Source organism: Nakaseomyces bracarensis (assembly GCF_045282275.1).
Source record: "Nakaseomyces bracarensis strain CBM3 chromosome Unknown Scaff7_0, whole genome shotgun sequence".
NCBI classification, from domain to species: Eukaryota; Fungi; Ascomycota; class Saccharomycetes; order Saccharomycetales; family Saccharomycetaceae; genus Nakaseomyces; species Nakaseomyces bracarensis.
This window is the reverse complement of record NW_027263968.1, coordinates 114,385-138,959: the sequence shown is the minus strand read 5'-3', so window position 1 is coordinate 138,959 and position 24,575 is coordinate 114,385. Positions and strand designations below refer to the sequence as shown.

The 24,575-nt window shown below is 35.1% G+C and overlaps 7 protein-coding genes across 7 annotated transcripts; all 7 read right to left on the bottom strand.

Moving 5' to 3' along the window:
* Positions 1-16: 16 nt before the first annotated feature.
* Positions 17-4,069, bottom strand: ADE6 (phosphoribosylformylglycinamidine synthase; the record flags this gene model as incomplete). The annotated part of the gene is made up of 1 exon (XM_071051702.1): positions 17-4,069. One exon carries the CDS (start codon positions 4,067-4,069, stop codon positions 17-19), a length of 4,053 nt encoding a protein of 1,350 aa, XP_070907092.1.
* A 704-nt stretch (positions 4,070-4,773) lies between these two features.
* COX18 (membrane insertase COX18) lies at positions 4,774-5,742 on the bottom strand (the record flags this gene model as incomplete). The annotated part of the gene is made up of 1 exon (XM_071051701.1): positions 4,774-5,742. One exon carries the CDS (start codon positions 5,740-5,742, stop codon positions 4,774-4,776), a length of 969 nt encoding a protein of 322 aa, XP_070907091.1.
* A 424-nt stretch (positions 5,743-6,166) lies between these two features.
* Positions 6,167-6,475, bottom strand: SPT4 (transcription elongation factor SPT4; the record flags this gene model as incomplete). Its single annotated transcript, XM_071051700.1, has 1 exon — positions 6,167-6,475. One exon carries the CDS (start codon positions 6,473-6,475, stop codon positions 6,167-6,169), a length of 309 nt encoding a protein of 102 aa, XP_070907090.1.
* A 425-nt stretch (positions 6,476-6,900) lies between these two features.
* Positions 6,901-8,757, bottom strand: RNJ42_01534 (Vitamin H transporter; the record flags this gene model as incomplete). The annotated part of the gene is made up of 1 exon (XM_071051699.1): positions 6,901-8,757. The coding sequence occupies one exon, from the start codon at positions 8,755-8,757 to the stop codon at positions 6,901-6,903; it is 1,857 nt and encodes a 618-aa protein (XP_070907089.1).
* Positions 8,758-12,260: 3,503 nt separating this feature from the next.
* Positions 12,261-14,063, bottom strand: RNJ42_01533 (allantoate permease family MFS transporter; the record flags this gene model as incomplete). The annotated part of the gene is made up of 1 exon (XM_071051698.1): positions 12,261-14,063. The coding sequence occupies one exon, from the start codon at positions 14,061-14,063 to the stop codon at positions 12,261-12,263; it is 1,803 nt and encodes a 600-aa protein (XP_070907088.1).
* A 1,151-nt stretch (positions 14,064-15,214) lies between these two features.
* On the bottom strand, positions 15,215-18,283 carry RNJ42_01532 (uncharacterized protein; the record flags this gene model as incomplete). The annotated part of the gene is made up of 1 exon (XM_071051697.1): positions 15,215-18,283. The coding sequence occupies one exon, from the start codon at positions 18,281-18,283 to the stop codon at positions 15,215-15,217; it is 3,069 nt and encodes a 1,022-aa protein (XP_070907087.1).
* Positions 18,284-21,085: 2,802 nt separating this feature from the next.
* On the bottom strand, positions 21,086-22,711 carry ART5 (Art5p; the record flags this gene model as incomplete). The annotated part of the gene is made up of 1 exon (XM_071051696.1): positions 21,086-22,711. The coding sequence occupies one exon, from the start codon at positions 22,709-22,711 to the stop codon at positions 21,086-21,088; it is 1,626 nt and encodes a 541-aa protein (XP_070907086.1).
* Between the last annotated feature and the right edge of the window lie 1,864 nt (positions 22,712-24,575).

Genomic DNA, 24,575 nt, shown 5'->3' with positions numbered 1-24,575 from the left:
TTATTTGTTGCTTTGCTTAACCAACCCATCTTCTGGCGTTTCTGAAAAGTCTGATCCAAGGACCGTAGCCCTTCCATTCAGAGAATTTTCCTTCAGGGTACCAAGAGTTAGCTTCAATTCTACTCACTCTCTCTGGGTGTGGCATCATAGCCAAGACTCTACCATTTGGAGATCTAATACCAGCGATACCGTTAGTGGCACCATTTGGATTGAATGGGAATCTCTGGGTAACATTACCATAGTTGTCCACATATCTTACGGCACCTAGATCAGATGATTCGAAGTTGTCCAAAGTAGCCTTGTCAGCGAAATGAGCTCTACCTTCACCGTGAGCAACAGCGATTGGGAACTTGGAACCACCCATTCCGTTCAAGAAAATACTCTTCTCGTTACCAGTTTCGTCAGATATCTCGACCATGCAGAAACGAGCTTCATATTGTTCACTGTAGTTTCGCTCAAATGTTGGCCAGTCGCTACAACCTGGAATCAAATCCTTTAATCTAGACAAAAACTGACAACCATTACAGGCACCGAATGCAAACGTGTCTTCTCTTTCTTGGAAAAATCTAACAAATTGTTTACGAACACCTTCGTGGAATAGAACGGACTTAGCCCAGCCTGCACCTGCACCCAAAACGTCACCGTATGAGAAACCACCACAAGCAGCTAAACCTACGAAATCATCTAAGTTAGCTCTACCTTCAATCAAATCGGTCATTGTAACATCGACTGAATTGAAGCCTGCTTGTTGGAAACACCATGCCATCTCCATTTGACCATTGACACCTTGTTCTCTGAGAATGGCAACCTTTGGTCTGACGGAAGATAATTCTTTCGATATTTGTAGGTCATCGGCTGGGTTAAAAGTTAAAGTATAATGAAGACCTGGGTCATTATTGTCTAAAATATTAGCAAACTCTTCATCAGCAGATCTTGGGTTATCTCTCCTTCTTTGCATTTGGTAGGAGGTGGATGACCAAATTTGTTGTAATTTGGCTCTTGTGTTTTCAAAGACAGTTTGTCCAGTTGCTAGATCCTTGATTTGAACATTTTGGTTAGAGAAATTTGGTTTACCAACAACTGAAACATATTCTGATGTAATGTTGTGTTTTTGTAGAATGCTCTTGAAGTCGTCTAGCTTTTCTGTAGCGATTTGGAAAACAGAACCCAATTCTTCATTAAACAATGGAGTAATGATGTCACCATTGATAGATTGAATTTCGATATCAAGACCTGATCTTGCAGTAAACGCCATTTCAAGTAGAGTAACCAATAAACCACCATCAGAAACATCATGATAAGCGCTAACAATATCAGTTTGATGTAAGTCGATAAGGGCCTCCAAGAAATTTTTCAAGGTTTTATTGTCGTGAACAGTTGGAGAAGTGTTACCAACTTGGTTGTAAACTTGCAAAATAGCACTACCGCCCAGTGACTTCTCTTTATTTGCTGCCAAATCGACGTGAACCAAGACAGAATCATGCAATTCTCTGTTGATCAATGGAGTCCAGGTGTTGGAAGAGTTGTTTACTGGAGAGAAAGCAGTAATGTTTAGAGATAATGGAGCAGTCACTTCTTTGTCTCCCCATTTCATCTTCATAGACATCGAATCTTTACCGACAGGGATTGCAACACCAAGATCTGGACATAAATCTAGACCTAGTGCTTGTACAGCTTCATAAAGCTTGGAACCTTCACCTTCATGAGAAGCTGGGGACATCCAATTAGCTGACAATTTTACATGCTTTAGAGACTTGACATCTGCTGCAAACAAATTCAGTAATGATTCGGCTACAGATAATTTAGCAGATGCAGAAGCAGAAATTAATGCATTTGTTGGTCTTTCACCCATGGCCAAAGCTTCACCTGTTTTGATAATGCTATCACCAAGTGAAGTATTTGTAACACCGACATCTGCTACAGGGATTTGCCATGGTCCGACAAATTGGTCTCTATCAATCAAACCAGTAACAGTTCTGTCACCAATAGTGATCAAAAATGATTTAGAAGCTACAGAAGGTAGGTTTAGAACTCTTTCAACAGCATCATCTAAGGAAGGTATGACACTTAGATCGGTAGCTGGTAGATTCAATGGATTAGTAGTTGCTTCTCTTGACATTTTTGGTGGCTTACCAAATAGAATAGACATATCTAAATTGATAGGAGTAGTCTCTAAAAATGAATCTTCAACAAGTAATCTCTTTTCAGATGTAGCGAAACCAACAACAGAATAAGGAGCTCTTTCTCTCTTACAGATCTCTTCAAAGAGAGCCAAATCTTTTTGACTACATCCTAGAACATATCTTTCCTGAGATTCATTACACCATATTTCCATAGGTGACATACCAGGTTCTAAGGTCAAAACTCTCCTGACATCGAACTTGGCACCAAGATCGCTGTCATGAACTAGTTCTGGTAGAGCATTGGACAAACCACCGGCACCAACATCATGGATAGATTGAATGGGGTTTGCATCACCAAGTGCAACACATGCATCGATAACTTGCTGGCAACGACGTTCCATTTCTGGGTTACCTCTTTGCACAGAAGCAAAATCCAATTCCGCAGAACCTTCACCAGAAGCAACAGAAGAGGCAGCACCACCACCAAGACCAATCAGCATAGACTCACCACCTAAAACAATAATTGGAGAGCCAGGTGTAATAGGTTTGTTCTTTAAAGCAAATTTTGGTCTGATTGTTCCTAAACCACCAGCGATCATGATAGGTTTGTGAAAGCCTCTTATTTCTTCTTGGTTGTTAGCGTTCTTTACTTTAGTTGTAAGGGTTCTAAAATAACCATTGATACATGGTCTACCAAACTCGTTGTTGAAGGCAGCAGAACCTAATGGAGCTTCAATCATAATATCTAGGGCAGAGGCGATATGAGAAGGCTTACCAACGTCTAATTCCCACGGCTGCTTGTGGCCAGGGATTAATAGATCACTTACAGAGAAACCACTTAAACCACACTTAGTCTTAGAACCACGTCCAGTGGCACCCTCGTCTCTGATTTCACCACCAGAACCAGTGGCGGCACCTGGAAAAGGTGAGACGGCCGTAGGGTGGTTGTGGGTCTCAACCTTTATTAACATTGGTGCGCTTTCTTTTATGGATTTCCATTCTTTGGTCTCTGGATCAGGAGAATAGAAGAATGCATTATTTTCGGTATCCAGAACAGCAGCATTATCGGAATAAGCACTGATGGTAAATTCTGGAGCTACTTTGTGGGTATTTCTAATCATTTGAAAGAGTGTATATTCCTTCTTTAGACCATCAATTGTCCAGTCGGCGTTGAAGATTTTATGACGACAATGTTCAGAATTGACCTGCGCAAACATGAAAAGTTCAACATCTGATGGATCTCTTTTTAACACCTCAACAAATGCATGGACCAAGTAGTCTATTTCTCCGTTATCAAGGGCTAGACCTAGTTCCTTGTTTGTTTTCTGTAGAATCTCCTTTGGCGACCCAGTTGCTTCTTCACCAACCAATGGGATAGTGATGATATCCTTTGGCAAGTCGAAATGGAATAAGGCACTCATAGGAGGAATTTCGTCTATATACAAAGTTTGAGTCATTCTGTCGTAAATTGACTTCAATGAAGATTCATTTAGGTTTTCAAGGATAGGGAATCCTGGAACTGTCTTAATTAGCAAAGCTAAACCTCTCTCAATCTTCTTAACCTTGTGATTCAATCCACAGACCTCAGCAATGTTTGTAGCCTTAGAGGCCCATGGTGAAATAGTACCTGCTCTAGGCAAGATTCTGATCAGATAAGTATCCTCACCTAGATCTTTACCGACTTTCCCCTCACCAATTGCGGTATGCAATTGTTTCGAAAAATCGTCATTGGCAAGGTCTAAAGGAGAGTCATAGGTCAATAACACTTCAAGCAATTTAGTTTCTTCCTCAGTTAGAGTACCACCTAACACTTGAGCATAGTGGATATAGCAAGAACGAATCTCTTTGACGATAGAGTCACTACCTGTGACAGAATTGATGTCCTGAATCAGGTTGTCCACTCTAAATGGAGACAAAGCCTGTGGCCCAGGTTGAACATATGCCATTTTTTTTGATCGTATCTATTTACTTGCTTGTTTTTTGTAGCTATCAAGAAAAGATATCTTCCTTTTTCTATAATTTATTACTTGTAAAACTGGAGTTTTTATTAATTTCGTAAGGCTGATCGTTATTCGGCCTTTGTACTTTCTTTACCTCCTTTTAAAGAATTCTTTTCTTTTTTTATCCTATTTGCCTCTCACTACTAGATGATATTTATAGGTGATTAATATCTTCCTAAAATAATCTCTGGCTTAGTATAACGCTTATTTTGTTTATATACAGTTTTATGTAATTAAGAGAAAAAAAGAATCCCTACTCACTAATTCGTCTCTTGATCATCGATGAAAGGAAACATTTTGTTGAAAATTTAAGGAAAACCTCCACTATATATAATAAAATTTAGAACAAAAAAAAACAGAGTTAGTCAGATCATTAATTAATCTAATAAAGAGAAAAGAAGTAAAAAATAAGTGAACAATACCAGTTTCTTTTTTTTATATTGTTTAATCATTTAATTTAATTAAATGAAATTGAATTGCAATTGCTAAAATGAAAAAATAAAAAGTCGCGATGACTTCTTCAAAAAAAAAAAAAAAAAAAAAAAAAAGAAATCAACTCAAACGTTGATGATGATATACACGTGATTTGTTTATATTAGTCTATTATATACAATGTTATGTTTATACATATTGGGAGGTATGTCGTATTACTATCTTTGGTATGGCCATAACCAGTTCAGGAATATATTTTGGAGTAAGGAGAAGAGTTGGGAGCTTATCCAGTAGAGGGACAGGATCACTGCTGTCTGCGAGGAGAAGCCCATCATGAACACCGTTCCTATTCTTGCGACGTTAAGTACTGTCTGTAGCCCTAGTTGTAGTCTAGAGTCATCACGTTTTAGGTCCAGCCCGACGTTAGATGCAGAGTTGGATTCAAGCATGACACGGCCGTTGTACTCGACGTTGAGCATGGAAAGTGTTCCCAGGACTAATGGGATAGCGAAAGGGTAGTTTACCAGCGGTTCACTGAGGTAGAAGTCCTCGCCGACCCCCAGGTATGAGAGCCAGTCGCTATTGTATAGTTTCTCTCTCATTGGTTTCTCAGTTAGGGTTCTTATACCCATAGATACAGTAACCCACAGCGGGATTTGGACCAACGGCAGTACCATATTCTTCCACATCTGTACATTATATTTCTTGAAAAGGGTTTTTTGGCGTTTCCTGGCCTCCTTTGCTGCTATTACCGTTATCTGTTCTGGAGTTAGATTCTCTACACTAAGACTTCCCACAGGTTTTGCAATGGGAATCGGGTCAGCTATGTTATTTGCCAGCTTATCCTTCGCACTTTTACTTGTAGCTGCTAGCCTCATTTTAACAATAGACGTGACAGGGGCTACGAGCTTCCTCAATTCCTGCTGCTTAATTATCCTTCGCCTTTGCCAGATGCTGAGTGGTAATGTAAATACAGTTCTCAAACCAAAAGTGGTGAGTGGGACCAGGAATACCCAATGTAGCCCAGAGAGATCATGCAATTGAGTTAATGTATCAGCAACATATTGGAAAGTTGCCACACCTCTCGTTTGTTTTTGTCGAAGGTTCAATCCATTTATTAGTACATTGGGATTGACTATTCCAGGCTTTCCTCTAGCAATTGCCCTGGAGAAAAATATAGAACTCATATCATTTATTGAACGCTATTAAATTGTTCAATGTTAATCTCCTATAATTATTATTAGATTATCTTTAGTTTATACGTCTAATGAGATGTCTGTAATCTCTCCCTCAATGATAATTATCATGTCAAGATCTGATTTTTTTTCACTCCGTCCTTAATTAGTTATATAATATATGCTAGGTATAACCTTTTGGAATACGTTAAGTTACCTTAGAATAAATTATAGTACATTATTATATAGTTTTGCTCAGTTCTAAAGGAGCGGTTTTGTAAGAAATATAATCATAAATATTCTATACTATCATTAATTTTTCTTCTTGATATATGCAACAGGAAATAAGTCTCTGATATGACCTTAGGGTGTTAGACCTAGACTATTCTTTTCTTAAGTTTTTGGTTCTAATATTGATATTTTCTAATAAGTTTCTCTACTCGACTTGACTACCATCTCTTGGTTTGTAGTGAGGCAATAACTCGACAACCTCAGGTGGAAGTCTACCATCTACCTTAACTGCATACATCCCTGGAATATATGGGTCCACATTTAACCATTTGGCGACCCACGATTTGCTTGGTTTACACATCCCTACTAGACCTTCAAAGGACGGCGACGTACACTCCATAGTGGATACACCCGCTTCTTCAAATATACCTTGACAGTTTGGACAACCTTCACGCCCAAACTCGTTAGTCGTCTGTACTATTCCGCATAGCATACAAGCTCTCTCACTTGACATTTCTTCTTATTTATATATTGGTTAGTTGCGACCTTCGGAACTATTAGTAATATGACATCCACTCTTTGAATCATTTCCCATATTCTTCTTCAATGCTCTTCTCTATGGCCTTTTAAATTTCAAACTGGTTTTCTTAATATCGTTTATAGTGATGATTAAAATTACAGAATTAGTTATGATATAGACAATTAAAATATATTAATAGTTTTATATTTTAGTACAGTCTGAAAGTGATATGCCTATAGTATATGTCATACCCCCATCCATTATTATTATTCTGAATAATTTATTTTACATTGAAAAAGACCTTTTTTTAATATATAAGTGATTTAAATAAAATAAAAAAATAAACAGATAAAACTTATTGCTTCATTATTATGAATAAGAAGTGACTTTAATTGGAGAAGTAAGAAATTTTAGTAAAGCTATTTAACATAATAATAGCCGTCCCTTTCTACCATGTGTTCGGAGACAAAAGATGGTGGTTCTTGTCCTTTTGAGCTATCATATAATATAATACCATTCTCAAGGGCATGATTCTTCTCATTATGCTTGTAAAAAAATAAAACTACAAAGGTCCAAGCACCATAGATGGCGCTGAATACCAATGCAACTGTGTAACCTGTTTTGAATCTAGGCGCTTCAACTGTTCTCCATGCAACAGTGGGTATCCAAGCGTGCATAGCTTGAGAAAGCATATAATTGGTTATCCAGGATACCGCTCTAACCTGTGGGTCAAATCTTAGGAAATCGTTAATATATGACCACAAACAAGATGAAGCACCTATACAATAGTATGATATTAAGAAGGCAAACCATTTTGCCTTAACTGGAACATCCCATTTCATTAAGATACCAGTAGAAACACAATTCATTATTTGTGAAAATACCATGAAGACCCATTTACTCCTAAACAAATCCGCACCAAGTGAGGAAATAGTGACATAAATGAATGCTAAACATGGAGGTAAGGTGCTTAAGTTATTGACCTTTTCAATAGAATAATTCGGGTTTGACTTTAACCACATTTGATATGAACCGGTGTAAATAGTCATCACATTCCAAGAAAGCATGTCAAAGATTGCAAGGATCCAGAAACTTGGTTTAAAGATAACCTTCTTCCACAATCCCAAATTATAAAGTGGTAACAATTTAGATTTGTCAACACCGTCGTGGATGTTGTTTCTCCTGTTTCTCCTTCTGGCTATCCTAATTTCCTCGTCAGATAAAAACAGAGAGTAGCATTTTGATGGTACACCAGGCAAAACAAAAAATCCTAAAATACCAACTGGTAATGAAATTGCAATACCATCAATTAAGAACATCCATCTCCAGCCAGCTAGTCCACATACACCGTTGAGGTTCTTAAATATGGCAGCTTGTAATAGCCCAGAAGTAATTGTTCCAAGAAGTTGACCGTAAGTAAATAGTAACACTCTTGAGCAGATTTCGTCGGGAGCGTACCAAGCGCCGAAAATATATTGAGAGACTGGATAGTAAGCGGATCCAAAAGCACCTAAAATAAATCTGTATCCTTGCAATGCACGAAGAGTCTTTGCTCGATAACAGGCAAAGGTGAAAAATGACCAACCTAAATCCATGATTGGTAAGACGCAGTGAGGTGAGAATCTTGGTAAAATATACATGAATGGAATTTGAAACACAATTTGGCCAACAGTAGTAATTGTTGAGGTGTACACGTAATCGTTACCGGTCATGTGAAGGTCCTCCTTCATATTTGATACATAAGCGTTGGAATAGTTTGCACCATCGATGGACCTTGTCCAATTTACGACGAAAAAATATAAGGCGACGATGATATCAAGCTTATACAAAAGTGTTCTCTCTGCCTTAGTTTGTGTAGCATGGTTCGGATACAAAAATTCATACCACCGCCGCCCTTTCCTATACTGTTTATTGAACCTATACTCGTACTCGTAAAAAAAGTTCCATTTGGACCTATGAGCTTCGTCTCTCAATTCATAAGGCATCCCTTCTTTCAATTCAAGGTGCTTATTATTGACATCAGCGTGGTTATCGTCTTCGGGGCCACTTAACTCTTCATCATCTGAGGTTACATGATACTCAATTTGAGCCTTCTTGACGTCATTAAGCGCCTTGCTGTTATCGATTTCATTATTGTCTTTCTTATTGATTATATGACTATTGATTTCTTCGACTGAGGAGTCAGACTCGTTAGAGAATGTGCTACAAGCATCGTCCTGGTCATCAGATACATCTCTTAGGTGTGGGAAAAATCTTCTCCAGTTAGTTGGTGTCATTTTTTTTGGTACTATTTTTATTTCTTTTAGTGTGCTAGAACAAAAAGCAGTATTTACTATAAAGCCAGTGCTTATTGGTTGATTGTTCTTTTATTATATAATAATATATAAGAAATGGAAAGGATGAAAAGATTACGAATTGTATTTGAAATACCATGCCTATTTTATACCTTTTCTTCGATGCTTCTGTTAAAGTAATTATAGAAATACTTAACACCAATATATTAAGAATCCAAAACAGAACGCCAAAAATAAAGTAAATATTTATCTCATTATTTCTGGCGTTTATGTTTATTTGTTTTTGTTATTGGTCAAAGTTGATAGTTAGTTACTTTATTTTCATTATTTTGTTTTTTTACTAAAGAAATTATTACCTTTCTAGTATCCCATAGTAGGACACAAGGAGAAGCTCCAAACAGGGAGTGCATTTGTTACTCCATGTTCTATTCTACTCTAGGTATATAAAAAGAGACCCTTTTATTTAACCCAAATAGGTAGTCGAAGAGTCGTATAGACATAGGATATTGAAATAAATTGTAAACAATGGAAAGAATTGAAACAATGGAAGGTACCTTTATCCTACCATTCTCCAGTTCTCCCAGCCCCGCCTTTCAATTGGGATTCCATTGACGTAATTTAAAGTAAATATGTGTCAGCGATCGATCTTGAATTCGAGAATGAGATCTCGTAGTAAGCAACGCAATGAAAGCTGGTTTATTTCTTTCTTTTTTTTGGTGGGTGGGGAGTGGGAAATGGGCATATGTATACGGGTTCTACTGTGGGTGCTGAGGGCGGGTGTAATACCCATTTAATTACAACTCCGTAGAAATGTAAACAAAACGCGAGAGAAGAAAGAAAATAAATAACGAAGCAATACAAATAAATACATACTATAACCGTTGGAATCTTGTTTACGCGTTACAAAGGGCAATATTTATTTATTTAATTTTTTTTGTAATTGTAATAGAAAACACACACAGTCACACAGACACCTAAGGGGCGAGGCACCCACCTTTAAAACTGAATAAACGAACTTCAATGTTGCAAATATCAAAATCATATCATTTAATGATTTTTCCACTTTTTAGGGCTTCGATGGGTTTCCGGGTAACAATTGAATTTATCACCTGCAATTTCGTGTATAATTACCCACGCAACTTTTTTCATTTTTTCACCATTTGTCCGAAATGAAAGAAAAAAATTTTTTTTTCAGTAATTAATATATAAACAAGCTATATTGAACACTTGAATTTTGATGTTTTACTTAAATTTTTATTTTCAACTTGAAAAGCAGACGAACCACAGTTACATTTTTTGAACTCCTCCATATATAATAAGTATGTTGGGTTATTCTGATATAAAGGTTATTTGATATAGAGAAAAATTATACTTGGAAGAGGAGTGGTTTTTTGGTTTTGGTTTTTAGGTTTTGGTTTTTACTTTAATTGTGTTAAATATTTTTTTTTTTTGGCATAACAGAATCAGAGTTAGGTTTGCTGTCATTGATTTGCTGTCATTGATTTGGAAATAGAAAGTAAAGTAAGTATTCTGTATTCTGTTGAATCGGGATATTCTTACATCGGTAAACTCTCTGATACCTTTTGTTTATGTTCTACATCTTTGCTATCTGCCGAGGCAGAGAGCAAAGCTGATGTTTCATAGATCCCCAATTGTAGGGATACCTATGAGACGTTTTTAATTAAAAAAAAATAATTTACTACTCATAAAAGTTGAAACTAAAAACGTAAAAATACTATCGTAATTATCTTCTCTCCTGTTAAAGGTTTTATTTCTTCTAAGAAAAATTAAAACTCTAAACATTCTTGACCCTTTAAAATTATGAATTTCAAGCTCGTGCTTTATTGAATTTTACTAACTTCTCTTCTTTACCTTTTATTTTATTGCAATACAATCCTGATAAAATAAGATATTGATATTCCATGATTCCAGTTAATATTTTAAAAAAATGACTAGATCTTCTGTTTTGGCTGATGCCTTGAACGCTATTAACAACGCTGAAAAGACTGGTAAGCGTCAAGTTTTGATTAGACCTTCTTCCAAGGTTATTATTAAGTTCTTGCAAGTTATGCAAAGACATGGTATGTGAATAATTTCCATTTTTTTTTGAATATCAAAGAGATCAGGTCAAAAATTTTACAGTGTATTGCATAAGGTAAATGAAAAGAGTGATTTGTGTATTGTTTTATTAATTTTACCGGTTTACTTTATTGGAATTTTTGGGTGTGATTTTATGAGTTCCTAGCAAACGGTTTAGAAAAGGTTCTGGAAAAGGGAGATGATTTTTTTTTTAAGTTCTCTCTACATGAGAATAAAAATAAAAACCCGGATTGATAACTGGATGGTACGATCGGATAGTATCTATTTTGATTGATATTGGCTGCTCTTCTATATTAGAGGATCAGTTTTCAGTCCCATACTGTCTTTTAATTATCCGGAATAAAGATGATTTATTTCACGTGGAAATGCTTCTTACACGGTACTGACAAGAACTTCTCGAAGTTTAAAGTGGTTTTTACCGTTTACTTTTCCTCTACAACAATCGTCCACCCTTCTATCCTTGTTCTGAAACTTATTAGCTTGGAATATTTCTCATATTGTGGGAAATATTTTTAACTACTCGTCAATCGTATCTCTTTTTATCCAAATAAAGTTAAATTGGTAAAATGCCTGAAATTATCATGCTCAATTAAACTCACTTCATTTTCTTATTCTTGTAATATATGTTTTGAACTGTTTGTCTTTGGAAAACTCTAATGATTTAAATGACAAAGGTTACTAACAGTAAACAATATACTTTATTTGAGTTATTTTAACTTTGAATATTGTTATTATTCGTGTGTATAGGTTACATTGGTGAGTTCGAATACATTGATGACCACAGATCTGGTAAGATCGTCGTTCAATTGAACGGTAGATTAAACAAGTGTGGCGTCATCTCCCCAAGATTCAACGTTAAGATTGGTGATATTGAAAAGTGGACTGAGAACTTGTTGCCAGCTAGACAATTTGGTTACGTTATTTTGACTACTTCTGCTGGTATTATGGACCATGAAGAAGCTAGAAGAAAGCATGTCTCTGGTAAGATCTTAGGTTTCGTCTACTAATTCAGTAAGCACTTGATTTTTGGTTGATTACATAAATGTCTTTGTAGAATAAATTCTAATATTTAGAAGAAATCTTTAGATACTTTAAGTTGTATAATATTCTAAACGAATTTAATTTGGGTTTTAATTTTTACTTTATAGTTTATGCAAAAAGTTGCAATCAAAAAACGTTTTGTTTAGACCAACAAAACATGAAATTAAATTAATTGGTCTTTATAATTTGGCTTTACAATCCAGTAAGGAAACTAATTATATTATAACAAGGCTACTAATAATTTTAATAAGTCAAAAAGTCAAAAAGTCAAAATAATGTTTATCAAATTTAAGCAATAATAATTTACAGTTATACAGCCATAACAAGTTATACATGTTTTAGTTTCACTTTACATAGTAGTATCCATCTTTTTCAACCATGTCAGTCTCAACATATGATGGAGGCTTTTCTCCTTTGGCACTATTGAATAGAATAATACCATTACCAATAGCATGCTTTTTCTCATTTTTCTTGTAGAAAAACAATACAATAAACGTCCAAAGCCCATAAATGACACTGAAGATTAAACTCACAGTGTAACCTGTTTTGAATCGAGGAGAGTCAACAGTCTTCCAAGCCAATGTTGGAATCCATGCATTGGTTGACTGAGAGAAAGAGTAAATAGCTATCCATACAATTGCCTTAACTTGTGGGTCAAAACGTAAAAAGTCGTTGATAAAAGACCATAAACATGGTGAAGCGGCGACGCTAAAATATGTGATTAAAAAGGCAAACCATTTAGTTTTGCTTGCAACATCCCATTTGATTAAAATTGCACAAGAGATAATATTCATCATTTGAGAGAAAACCATAAATGGCCATTTATTTCTGAATAAGTCAGCTCCAAATGCACAAAAGAAGACAAATGCAAAACCTAAACAGGCTGGAAGAACAGATAGATTATTGACCTTTGCAATAGAATAGCTTGTGTTGGACTTTAACCATAGGGTATAAGAACCACTATAAGCGGTCATGTTGTTCCAGGAACACATATCAAAGATCACCAAAACCCAAAAAGTTGGAGTAAAGATTACCTTTTTCCATACCTGCCAAGACCAAATTTTGGGCAATTTAGACCTTTCAACACCATCAACAATTTGATTTCTCTTATTTCTAGCCCTAGCAATTCTGATTTCTTCATCAGTTAGAAATAAGGAGTAACATTTAGATGGGATTCCTGGAATAACAAAGAAACCGATAATAGCAGTTGGAATTGAGATGGCAATGGCATCGATTAAGAACATCCACCTCCAACCTGCGAGACCATGAACGCCGTTCAAACTTTTGTATATCCTGGCTTGAAGTAAACCTGAAGTAACACCACCTAATAATTGGCCACAAAAGAACAAACATACTCTCGAACTAATCTCATCAGGCGCATACCAACATCCCATAAGGTATTGAGCAACAGGATAATAAGCGGCACCAAAGGAGCTTAAGATGAACCTGTAAGCTCTTAACTCTGGAAGTGATTTCACTCTGTAACATGCGAAAGTAAACCATGACCAACCAAAATCCATAATTGGAAGAACAATATGCGCTGGAAATCTTGGTAAAATATACATAAAAGGTAATTGAAAAACAATAGAGCCCACATTGGAAATAGTAGAAGTATAAATATAATCATTCCCTTTCATATGTAAGTCTTCTTTCATATGAGAAACATATGCATTCGTATAGTTACTTGAATCGACAGACCTCGACCAATTAACCATCAAGAAATACAATGCTATGATTATATCTAACTTATACAACAATCTCCGTTCAGCTTTGGTTTGGGTGGAATGGTTAGGGTACAGAAATTCAAACCAACGTCTAGATTTCCTGTACTCTTTATTTAGCCGATATTCATATTCGTCAAAAAATTTCCACTTAGATCTGTTGGCTTCATCTCTTAGTTCATACGGAATCCCCTTTTGTAGGCTAATAGATTCTTCAGCATCATTACTAGCAACAAGATGAACATCTTCCGGAACGTGGACAATGTGACTTTGATGTCTGTGGGAGAGCTTCTCACCTTCACCATCAGACTTGGTCTCGGAATGATAAATTACTTCCTCAACCGAATCGTGGTCAAAACTTGATTCATCATGGTTCTGTTCTTCTGGCAAAACCCTCAAATGTGGTATATATTTCTTCCAAATCATTATATTGGCTGTTCTCACTTTAATGAAACCCTAATATTCAAGTAATAAGTATTAATAATAATTTTGATAAAAGGATAGAATATTAGATTTATCCGTTAAGCAGAAAAGTGTTCCCTTTTTATACTTCAGAATTGATAAAAAAATAAAGAATAAATTCAAATGATACTGAGGTACTATTACTCACCTATAGTTTGTTATCTCAATTAGCTTCAATATACTTCAATACTATTGCAATTCGTTGTATTATTGGTGCTCAGAATATATTGTTAACGTAAAAAGAGGTCTTTCTAATGTAATTCACATGCAAAATAGATGACCTAAAACTTTTCAGAAGTAATGTAATGATGAATAGGATATTATACACCGCCTTTCAATTTATAAGACAGTATATATATGAAGTTCTGATTCAATCACACCTCAAGGACTAAAATATTTCACCGAACAAGTTATGCAACACAAAGAGTATCAAAGATATTATAATTGTACTTATCAATTCTGCACACCCATGACTCTACTCTAATTCAATAACAAAACCTCAATATGTTCCCAAAAAGAAACTTCTTTATATTACAGCTAGAATCCAATTTGTTGAATTGATGAGACCATCTTCTCCTGACTTTAACATACTATATTGAATGGCTAACTCATTTTTAATGAAAAAAAAATTTTTTTCAATAGAAAACTTATCGACAATATTTCGGAGGTTCTTAGAAACTACCGCAGTAATGCATACTCATGTCCCTTTTAGGAAAAATCTTCAAGCATCTAGCACGGCGATAAGCATTGAGTCAGCCTTGGATGATTAAAAATGCAGTTATGCTTGTACAAATACAATAGAGGTGAAGATGATAATAATATAGCCATAATGATTAAAAGAATGAATCAAGTATAATTGAATAGAAAATTGAGTTGCTACTATGGTAATGAGTGAAGAGACGAAGTCCTACAGAAAAAATTAGTATAAACTACATGATGTCATTAAACCAAACGTATATAAAAAGAAGTAAAAAAAAATAAAAAAATATAAACAACAATTAACAGTTATAAAAGAATATTGATAACAAACAAAAAAAAGGAATAATAATTCATCTCATCATAAGTCTAGCAATATTTTATTGTAGCAATTTTTTATTGTAGCAATAAATATTACGCTAGGAATTTGTAGGACTGTTCAACAACTCTGAAGGTGGGGGCAGTCTTATTCTTTGGTCTTGGTAGTTTTCTTCACTGCTGTCTTTCATTGATGACTTTTCATTTTTTTCATCTTGTTGCTCTGGCTTGAACTCCATTATCTTAGGAGTTTCCTGTAACTGACGTGACTCGCCATCGATGGGGTCTAGTGCGTTTGAGCTTGTTTTCATTGGAGGTACAGTTCTTTGGGAGGAGAACTTACTCTGGATACTTCTAGTAGGGCTTCCAATACTATACCCACTTAAAAGACCATAAGTGAAGTTATTAGGAGGTGAAAAGGTGTTATGAATGCTCTCATTACTACTATTATTAGAAGACCGAGTATTATTATTACCGTCATTTCCAGTACTATGTCTAGTGTTCATTATATCATGAATACTATTTCTCACAGAATTAGTGCCGTAAGAAATACTTTCATTACCGGCAAATACCGTGCTTCCATTCTGTGGGCCTCCTGATTGCGGTGAGAGCAATACAGATCCATATGTATATGAATGCTGCCTCCTATCAAAATAAGATGACGTCGAAGGCCTTTCTCCGCTTTGTCCTGGCACAAGGATTGCACTCAAATTTATTGGTGGTAATACAATTTTAGAATCAGTTCTTGAAGATTTGTGACTAATCATTCCGTTACTAATACTATTCCTTACTCTAGAGTTGTGACGTGAGTTAGGGGTACTGTATCCATGAGAAAAAGAATTCTGGGCAGACCAATTATCTTCCACCTTAGGCGAAGATTCCGATGAAAATGGAGTTTTTAAAGGTGTCTTTGAATTTTGGTGCTTCTCTGATTTAGGGAAAATAAAATTACCTACAAAGTTCGCATCACCGAGGTTATTAACTCGTCCTTGCCCTTCTACCGATTCATGTTTAATTGGCAAAGAGACTGATTGAGAAGCCGAGCTCCTTCTACGATTTAAAGTTGAAAGATATTGGCTTTCTGAATTTTTTATCGCTCCCTCTACGCGGCTAATTGCTCCCAAGACAGCATCAATTAGTTTTAGTTTCACTTCCTCATGCTCTTGATTAATAATTTGAAGTAACCTGCCCTCAATGAAATCATCTTTTATACACTTTACCAACGTATCAATTAGAAAATGATAGCCCTGATATTCATTCGACCACATATCATATAATATCGTTGATAAATCATTCTTAAGCCTTTCAGTAGTAAGCTCCTCCTTTTTAATATGAATGGAGCTTTCGTCATTTAGTTTTAGTTTCTTGTTCGAGCTGGAAGATTGACCCTTTTTAATATAGGAATTTATGAATTGCTTGATTAGTTTTAACCGCTTATCGTTCGTTTTGAACTTACTAAAGGTTTTCGTTACAATCAAATACCAGTTATATATCAAGTCCTGTACTGCTTTATCTGATAATAAGGTGAATACGTTATCTAAGGAGTTTCCAGTGACTGGTAGCAAATGAACCGAGAATAGCTCTAATTGGAAAAAGATAGAATCAACTATAACTTTCAATTTGGATCCATCATTCTTGATTGATGATAGTCTCTCTCTATTTTCAATCAAAGAATTCATTAGTGGAATCGTAGCAGTAATAATTCCTGATTTTATGTTATGCACAGTATCAATGCCTTCTATGCCTTTATTCCACCATATTAGTTCTAGAAGTATCCAGTGTGAGTTCGACAAGACTTTGAAAATATGCTTTTGTCTAGTGTCCTGTTTATTATCTGAACCGTATATATGAGATGCTAAGCTACCATGACCATAACCGTTTTCGAAAAACCAACAATAATTCTTGTTCAGCTCCATTAATAGGTTAATGTTATGATCATTGAGCAGAACCATTTCCCAATAGGTGAGGTTGGTTAAATAATCCAGACTGTTTAGATTCCTAAACTTTCTCTTGGATTCACTATTTAGCATGTTTAAAATCTCAAATGAAAGCAGTATTGATTTTTTATCCAGTAGGAACTTTTTCTTGAATTCTTCGAAAATTGATAATGATTGTTGATCCGTATAAAAATTCAAAAAATTGGATAAACAAGTCCATTGGTTTAGATTAAAAACCGAAAACTGAGCTGATTCATAAAGCTGACTTTGGTAATCTCTATAAAATGAGAGAAGATGTGGACTAGAATTTGGTAAAAAATCATAACGGAGCTGTAATGCTACTATTAACTGAGACTCTATCAATAATTTGTCAGCATTCGAAACAACTCTATCAAAAATCCGCCTACAAGTCTCAGTATGTGGGAAATCACCATCCATTAAATAAACAACTAGAAGCAACAGCTCAATATTAAAATAATCATTAATACCATTTTTTATCAAAGAAATCAAGTCATCTTCAAAACTGGATAACACTGGCTCTCTCGAATAATCTATGGCTATCATACCCTCAGAATTACCATATTCTCCATATTCATCCGTACGCAGTTTGAAACGTATGTACTTGGACTTATTCTTTCTTCTGCCACCAGAATTATTTATATGCAGGGTATCGTTATTATTCGAGTTGCTATTATTTCTAAAATTAACTTTACCGTCATCATCATCGACATTCGTATGATGTGATACAGATAGACTGTTCTTATCAGCAGTATCATTCGTGCTTTTATCATGCACTTGACTAGAAACCTGGATATTATTGAGACTCATATCTTCAATTAGATCATCTTCATTATTATTAGTTTTGGTATTGTTACAATTCTTATTTTTATTCTCTATAGCACTTGGTAAGGTACTTGTCGTTACAGCGGTGTTAACTATTATCATAGAGTTAATAAGCTTTTCAATGTTGTTTACAGTCTCTGCATCTCTATCAGTAGAAGTGGTAGTCGTAGCAGCAGCGCTATCCCTTAACAACAGAATTCTGTGTACGGTTCTGATGTGTCTCTGCAACAAATCTCTTCTAACAAAAGAATGGCTACACACTTGACACTCAAAAGGTTTCACCCCAGCATGCGATCTTTCATGTCTAGTCTTATGCTCGGACCTCGAGAACGCCTTGTTACAAAACGAACAGAAATGTCTCTTAGTTTTCCTTAAAGTATTCTGTTGCATTAATAATAATAATAAAAAATTTTTTAAACTAGTTTTTTTATTTTTTTTATTTTTTATTAGTAATTATTAAGTAGTCCTAATAATTTTAGTCCGTATTTGTTGAGCAATATTTTATTTTATTTTGTTAGAATGTTGGGTAATTTCAATCAATCAAAGAAAATAACAATCAATAAACAAAAATTGATTTATATTATAACTATATTTATAAGTGTTGTATTTCTTAGTTTTTCTTTCCAGAAAGAATATGTTTTTCTTCTTATTTGAAATACTTTTAGTATCCTTACTTTCCTAAGCTAATACAAAAGTTCTCTTCGGAAATGGGAAATAAATTCCAAAAATATCTTTATTAGTCCATATTGTTAATAGAGATATACTTTTTATATAAACCTGAGTATTCACAAACTCTCTTTACTCTCCCCACCTCCTTCCTCCCAGCCTCCCCTTCATTGGAGTTAATCACAGCTACCCCCCTAAGCTTATAGTATTACCTTCCACTACAATCTGTCTTATTTTTCCTTAAAAAAATGTGTCAACGTTATAGAGTGCTGAGAGGGAGTCAGTTTATTAGTAGTACTAGAAGTTTTATTGGGCTTTTCTTCATCATTCAAAGAAGGCAATCTTCCTTGGTGGGGTCTCTTCGCCTGGGGCTCTTCGCTTTTTTTTTTTTCCCTCCTTGCTTTGTCTATTACATTTCTTTTTTTTTCTTTTTTAATATTATTGAGTTATTGAGTGTATGGGTTACTCTCTAATTTATCTATTCTTCTGTTTAGAAGAGGTGGGGGAGACAAGTACACGTACAGAGATGATCATCATAGAATTATGGTAGAATCTTCTGTTGTGAAGAAACCCTGGATCAAAGGGGGCGAATGGTGAAGGAGAGAGAGAGAGATGAGTTTTTTTTTCCTTCTTTCTGTTTATTGTCTTTTACCCTTTAAAATTATCTTCTTCTGTATCTTCGTATCGCATCTCTCTCTCTCTCTCCTAATTGCGTAGTAGCCATGCCATACTGCTCTCTATAAAGATGACTATGGTTTTGATTTTCCCCCACTTTAATTCTTTTTCTTAATGAACGTGGAATAGAATAGCAACAAAAATATCAAATAAAATACTTTCTACAGAGGTTTCTCAGCTGATCAACTTACCACCCATATAGTTCTCCCTACTGCAATACTTACCTCTAATTCCAGTTCCAGACCTAATATGCACCTAGACGCACGGGAGGTGGGGCATTTTTTTTTCCTTCGTTTTTTTTTTACTTTTTTAATTTTAATTATCATCATGTACTTCAGTTTTAGTATCGAATTGAGTTCTTTCCCCTTCCTCAACAATCCACAGAGACCGTCTCTATCTCTATCCCCACCCCCACCATTCCATGACTTCACATCACAAAGAATAATGATCTGCGATGATTTAACTGTAATAAAGAACCCTTTCTTTATTTTTATTTTTAATTTTTTTCTATTTATTTCTTTATGTGATTCCTTGCAGCTAAGAGACCTTCGCTACCTTAATTCCCACCGCCCCGCCATTTTTTTCTTTAGCTGTTCGTCGCTCAAAAAAAAATTATCTCCTTGTTGTCTTTTTACCTACCCGTACTCTCGGTGATACTTATCTACAACAGATATTTTTGGTTATTCGGTAAGAGTTTTCGGGATTAGACCTCCTTTTTTCCCTTCTCCTCCTTAGTCTTCGCACAAAAGTTAGAAGAGATAATCTAAAAAAAGAAAAGAAAAACATCAACAACGGAATCATGTATGATTGTGGAGTCAAGTGGGGGGTAGGAGCAAAGGAGTGAGGGGGAGGGAAATTACGGAAAAATTAAAAATTTTCTAGGGTGATTTCATAGGAAGGATAAATGGAGAGAGAAGAGAGAGACTGGGAACCTTTGTGTGCGTGTAGTTAATTATGGGGTGAAGAAATAGGGATCTCAGGTAAATTCCCCTTTTTTGTCTTTTCTTTTTTCTGTTCTGGATTTCTCGAAGAAATGGCTCGACAACAATCGTTTATCGGAACTGATAATTTCCGTACAGATTAGTCTGTAGTAAATATACACTCCCATTGGTCCGGACCGCTCTCAAAATATTTTCAGGTTTTTACAACTTGCTATATTTTTTATTTTGAATTCTTAGTATTTCTTCTCTCCATTGTCTTCTTGATTTCATAACAATTACCCCTCCTTTCTCTCTTTACGGGTGGATGAAAGGAAAAGTAAAACATTAGTTATTGATTTTTAACTTGTTCTGTTTATCCCATCCCACCCCCACCCCTTACATCACAAAAAACCATGTACAATGAAATAGACGATCTGTTCTGCTCGCAATTCACTATACTAAATAATAAATTCATAAATCCCCGCAGAGGTGCGTTTTTTTCGTTCCTTTTTCTCACACACACGAACCTAACTCACCCCCCGCAATTTGCACCCCACACAATCACCCTCCCTACGAAAAGGAAAAGAAAACAAATAGAAACACATATAAAATTTTTTTTTGGAAGGATCTAGGCATATCTGTTACCCTGCAATACACTCTCGAGGAAACCTTAAAAATAAAAAAAGAAACACAAAAAAGACAATAGAAATAATATTCTCTACGTGTTGTTCTAAAAAGCCTCATGTGGATGTTTTAAATAACCTAGAGGAGGTAGTGGAAAAGATAATATAGAAATTTATAGGGGGGTCATCTAAAATTCTATCACCTCCAGAAAAAACGTACATCATGAGTGATCCGACGGAGTTATAAGGGTGGATTTGTTGGTTGTAAGGCGGTAATTTTTTAATGGGACGGCCTTTTAATTGAATGCTCACTCATATTTAGGAGCCGGTTCGGGAATATGAATGTTAGTCTCAGCTTCTTCGTAGCTCGGAGTGCTGACCTTTGGATTGCCTTCACCATTGTTTGCTAACGGCTGATGCGTAACAGGGAGTTCCGCGGCAGTGCTCTCAAATATTAGTTGCGATTCCATATTGTCCATATAGACCTGATCTTGATCGATTTCGTTGTATAGTGGAGGCGGTGCTACCGCAGTACCATAGGTGTTACTGACTATGAGACCAGGAACTGCTGCAGTTCCATAGAGAGCATCACCGCCCGCAGTGTGCTCCTGTGCATGAAACAAAGGTACATAATCGTTGGCTCGAAAATGTATATTTCCTGTTGCTTGGTTAAAATATACACGTCGCCCCATTAATTTCTTCATTGGCGATACATAGAGTAATAACGGCAATCTGGTCTTAATTTCCATTGGTTTACAACCATCTTTCAACTTAATCATCTTAATCCGAACGCTTAGTTCGTGCCTAACATACATAATGTTTTTCTTCCCTTTGCCAATAATTATATCGCAATCCTGTGTTATGGACTTTAGGTCCTTTGGCATTTCATAATTGAATTCGAGGCTAGTGAAATCAATAAGTTCATTAGTCCCTGATGTTATACCATTCATATCATCAAAAGTTGTAATATGCATTGATTCTATAACACTATTATCGACATATTCTTCATCATGCCTATCCTTCACACAATATTCTTGGACTAAACCGACAATTATAGCGTCAAGTTTATAATACTTTTTTTCGAAAGGCATCAACTTTATTTTAAGATCAATTGTGCTATCTTCACCAATAGGTACTGCTCTACTCGGTATATATATCTCATATTCAAGCATATTTCTTATCTTATTTGTCACCATCATTTCTTCCTGTATGGCGATATGATTCAATGATAATGTCCTAAATATGCGCAAATATTTGAAAAAATGATATTTATTTGACACATCTACCTTATTATTCCGTTCATCTGTTTCAATATCGAGGATGAAATTGTATAATATACTGCCACTCTGCAAACCCTCAATTGTCTCCGGTATATCATTCGGTAGTTGAACATGGAATGGGAATTCATAATTACCAGCTTCATACCATTTACCATGATCAGAGCCACTGCTATTAACGTCATTCGGTTTTGAAGTGCTCAGCGGTATTGTATCTGAATAGTCGTTACTGTTCCATTTGGTAATACCTCGAAAAATCCCATTCATCTTCTTGTTATTTTTCCGTACTTTTATGAAATCATAATGAGTCTCTGCCTCAGGATCATTCAACAAATTATTCCAGGTACATTCTAGTATCTTTGTCCGTTCCTTCACTATGCTAGCCATATCGTCATGAACCATTTGTATAAAATCTAATTTGTAGTGACATACTAAGCGCAGCTTAATTCTTTTTATTCGTATACGTCCACTAACACTACACACTACATGCCCCGATAGAGGAATTGGAGGAGTCTCTAAAGGGGTACCCTGTATCATTATCATATCCTTATAAAGAGAATTCACTCTTATGTCAATATAAACCAGCTTCTTCTTTTTCTTTTTCTTACTATTATTCCCATCATGTAATCGTTTATCCAAGCCCTTTAGAGAAAACATCAAGTTTCTGTTACAGCTAATCAAACTGAGCGAACAGCCAAATAAAAAAATAAATTGAAATAAAAAGATCAGAATTTACCAGATCCGCTAATAAAAGTAGAACTTCAAATTTCTCTTATATTTACCAAAATATAATCCCAAAAATCGCAGTTTGACTATGATTACATTGCATTTCTTTAATTTTTAGGTTTTCCTTAATTGCCTTTTTTTTTTCTTTAAATTTTTGTACTTTTTGTTACCCTACTCCATCTTACTTGAACATAACTATGGTGAATAAAATGCAAATCAGAATCCCGATCAGGGTCCGTAATTTATTCAATTCCAATATTTGAACTATTTTAATGGCTAAACTACACTGTTTTTGATTATACCTTAATACTTTATATAAATTGGATCCAATAGAAGAATTTACGCCTTAATGGAATTGAAAAAGATAAAAAATAGTCAATATTCTATTACAATTTGTATTAGTATATTATTCTATGTTTAAGCTTAGATATAGTCATAATTAGTAGACATTAGATGTTTATCATAGAAATATTACGCTACATGAATCTGCAGAATAACCAAACTGGTGCACCAAGAACAGTCTTTACTATCGTCAAAAAAAAAGAAGAATAACAGCTACATGGCAGTAAATCTTTTGAATTCGATATGGCTATTCCCCAATCTTTTCCTCTAGCTCAGTAAAGGGGCACTTTCCTGAAATAATAAAAAGAAGACCATAATTGGACCAATTCCTCTCATCAGGCAATCTTCTTTTATTTTTTTCTTTAAGTCTATTATCGTATCATACCGAAATAGTAAATACGTGACCTGTTAAGATGGTCTTATAGAAAAATAAACCACTCTGATATAACGAAGTACAGCAATCCCTAACCAAAGAATTGTTAAATCATATTTGGGGTTTTAAATTTCCATTTCTGACCCTTCTCTAGTCAGATCCATAAGTAGGGGTCCATTATCTTTGTTGCTCAAAGAAAAATCTTGTCCTTCCTCTCATCCTAGCAATATAAAAAGAAAAAAAAGGAATTCATCAAATTCTACAGAGACATCCACGCGCAAAAGGCCTTTTTCTGTATTCTAGTAAATCTAAATGTCTATTTCTATCATACTCCCTATACGTAATTTTTTCTACAATACTTTCTTCTGGAAAATTTTTAAAAAAAACTATAGCACAAAAACAAAAATAGGTCAATCTGCAGATCTTTCTGGCATCTTTTCTTATTTTTGTCCTTACTTTGCATTTATTGCATGTACTTCAATTTCTTGGTAACGCAAGAATTCGCATGTATGTTACCGACAAAAAATAGCCTACGATCGTCCGTCGGTATACGACTACTATACCAACAACGTGACATGAGGTGATGTATATTAACGTCGTATGATGACTGTAAGACAACACCGGTGAAAATGTGTAGGAAAGAAACATACCAAGAACATCATATGAGTCAAACCGACATAAAAGTGAAAGACAAAAACTTAAAACAAAAACAAAAAGTGGATACAATTTTTGGAAGTCAAATGTATCGATACTGAAAAATTATAAACATCTATCTTCTTAATACAGACAACATCCAGTGTTTTACTAAACTTCTTTTCCTCGTTTAGTTTTGCAAGATAAATATTTGTCGATAAGATTAAAGGAAGTAACGGTTTTCGTATCAGTTAAGATACACCATCTTTTTTGACTTCTTAGTATTTGTTGCCCTTATTTTCAGAATTTGGTTTTCCTACGCCCTTTTTTATATCTTATATCTTTCTCTCAAAAATTTAGCACCGTTCGATATCCCGAGATGGAGAACCGGTGTTTTACTCATCATTAAAAACACGACCTCTTCGTAGATTGGGATTGGTAGGGTTA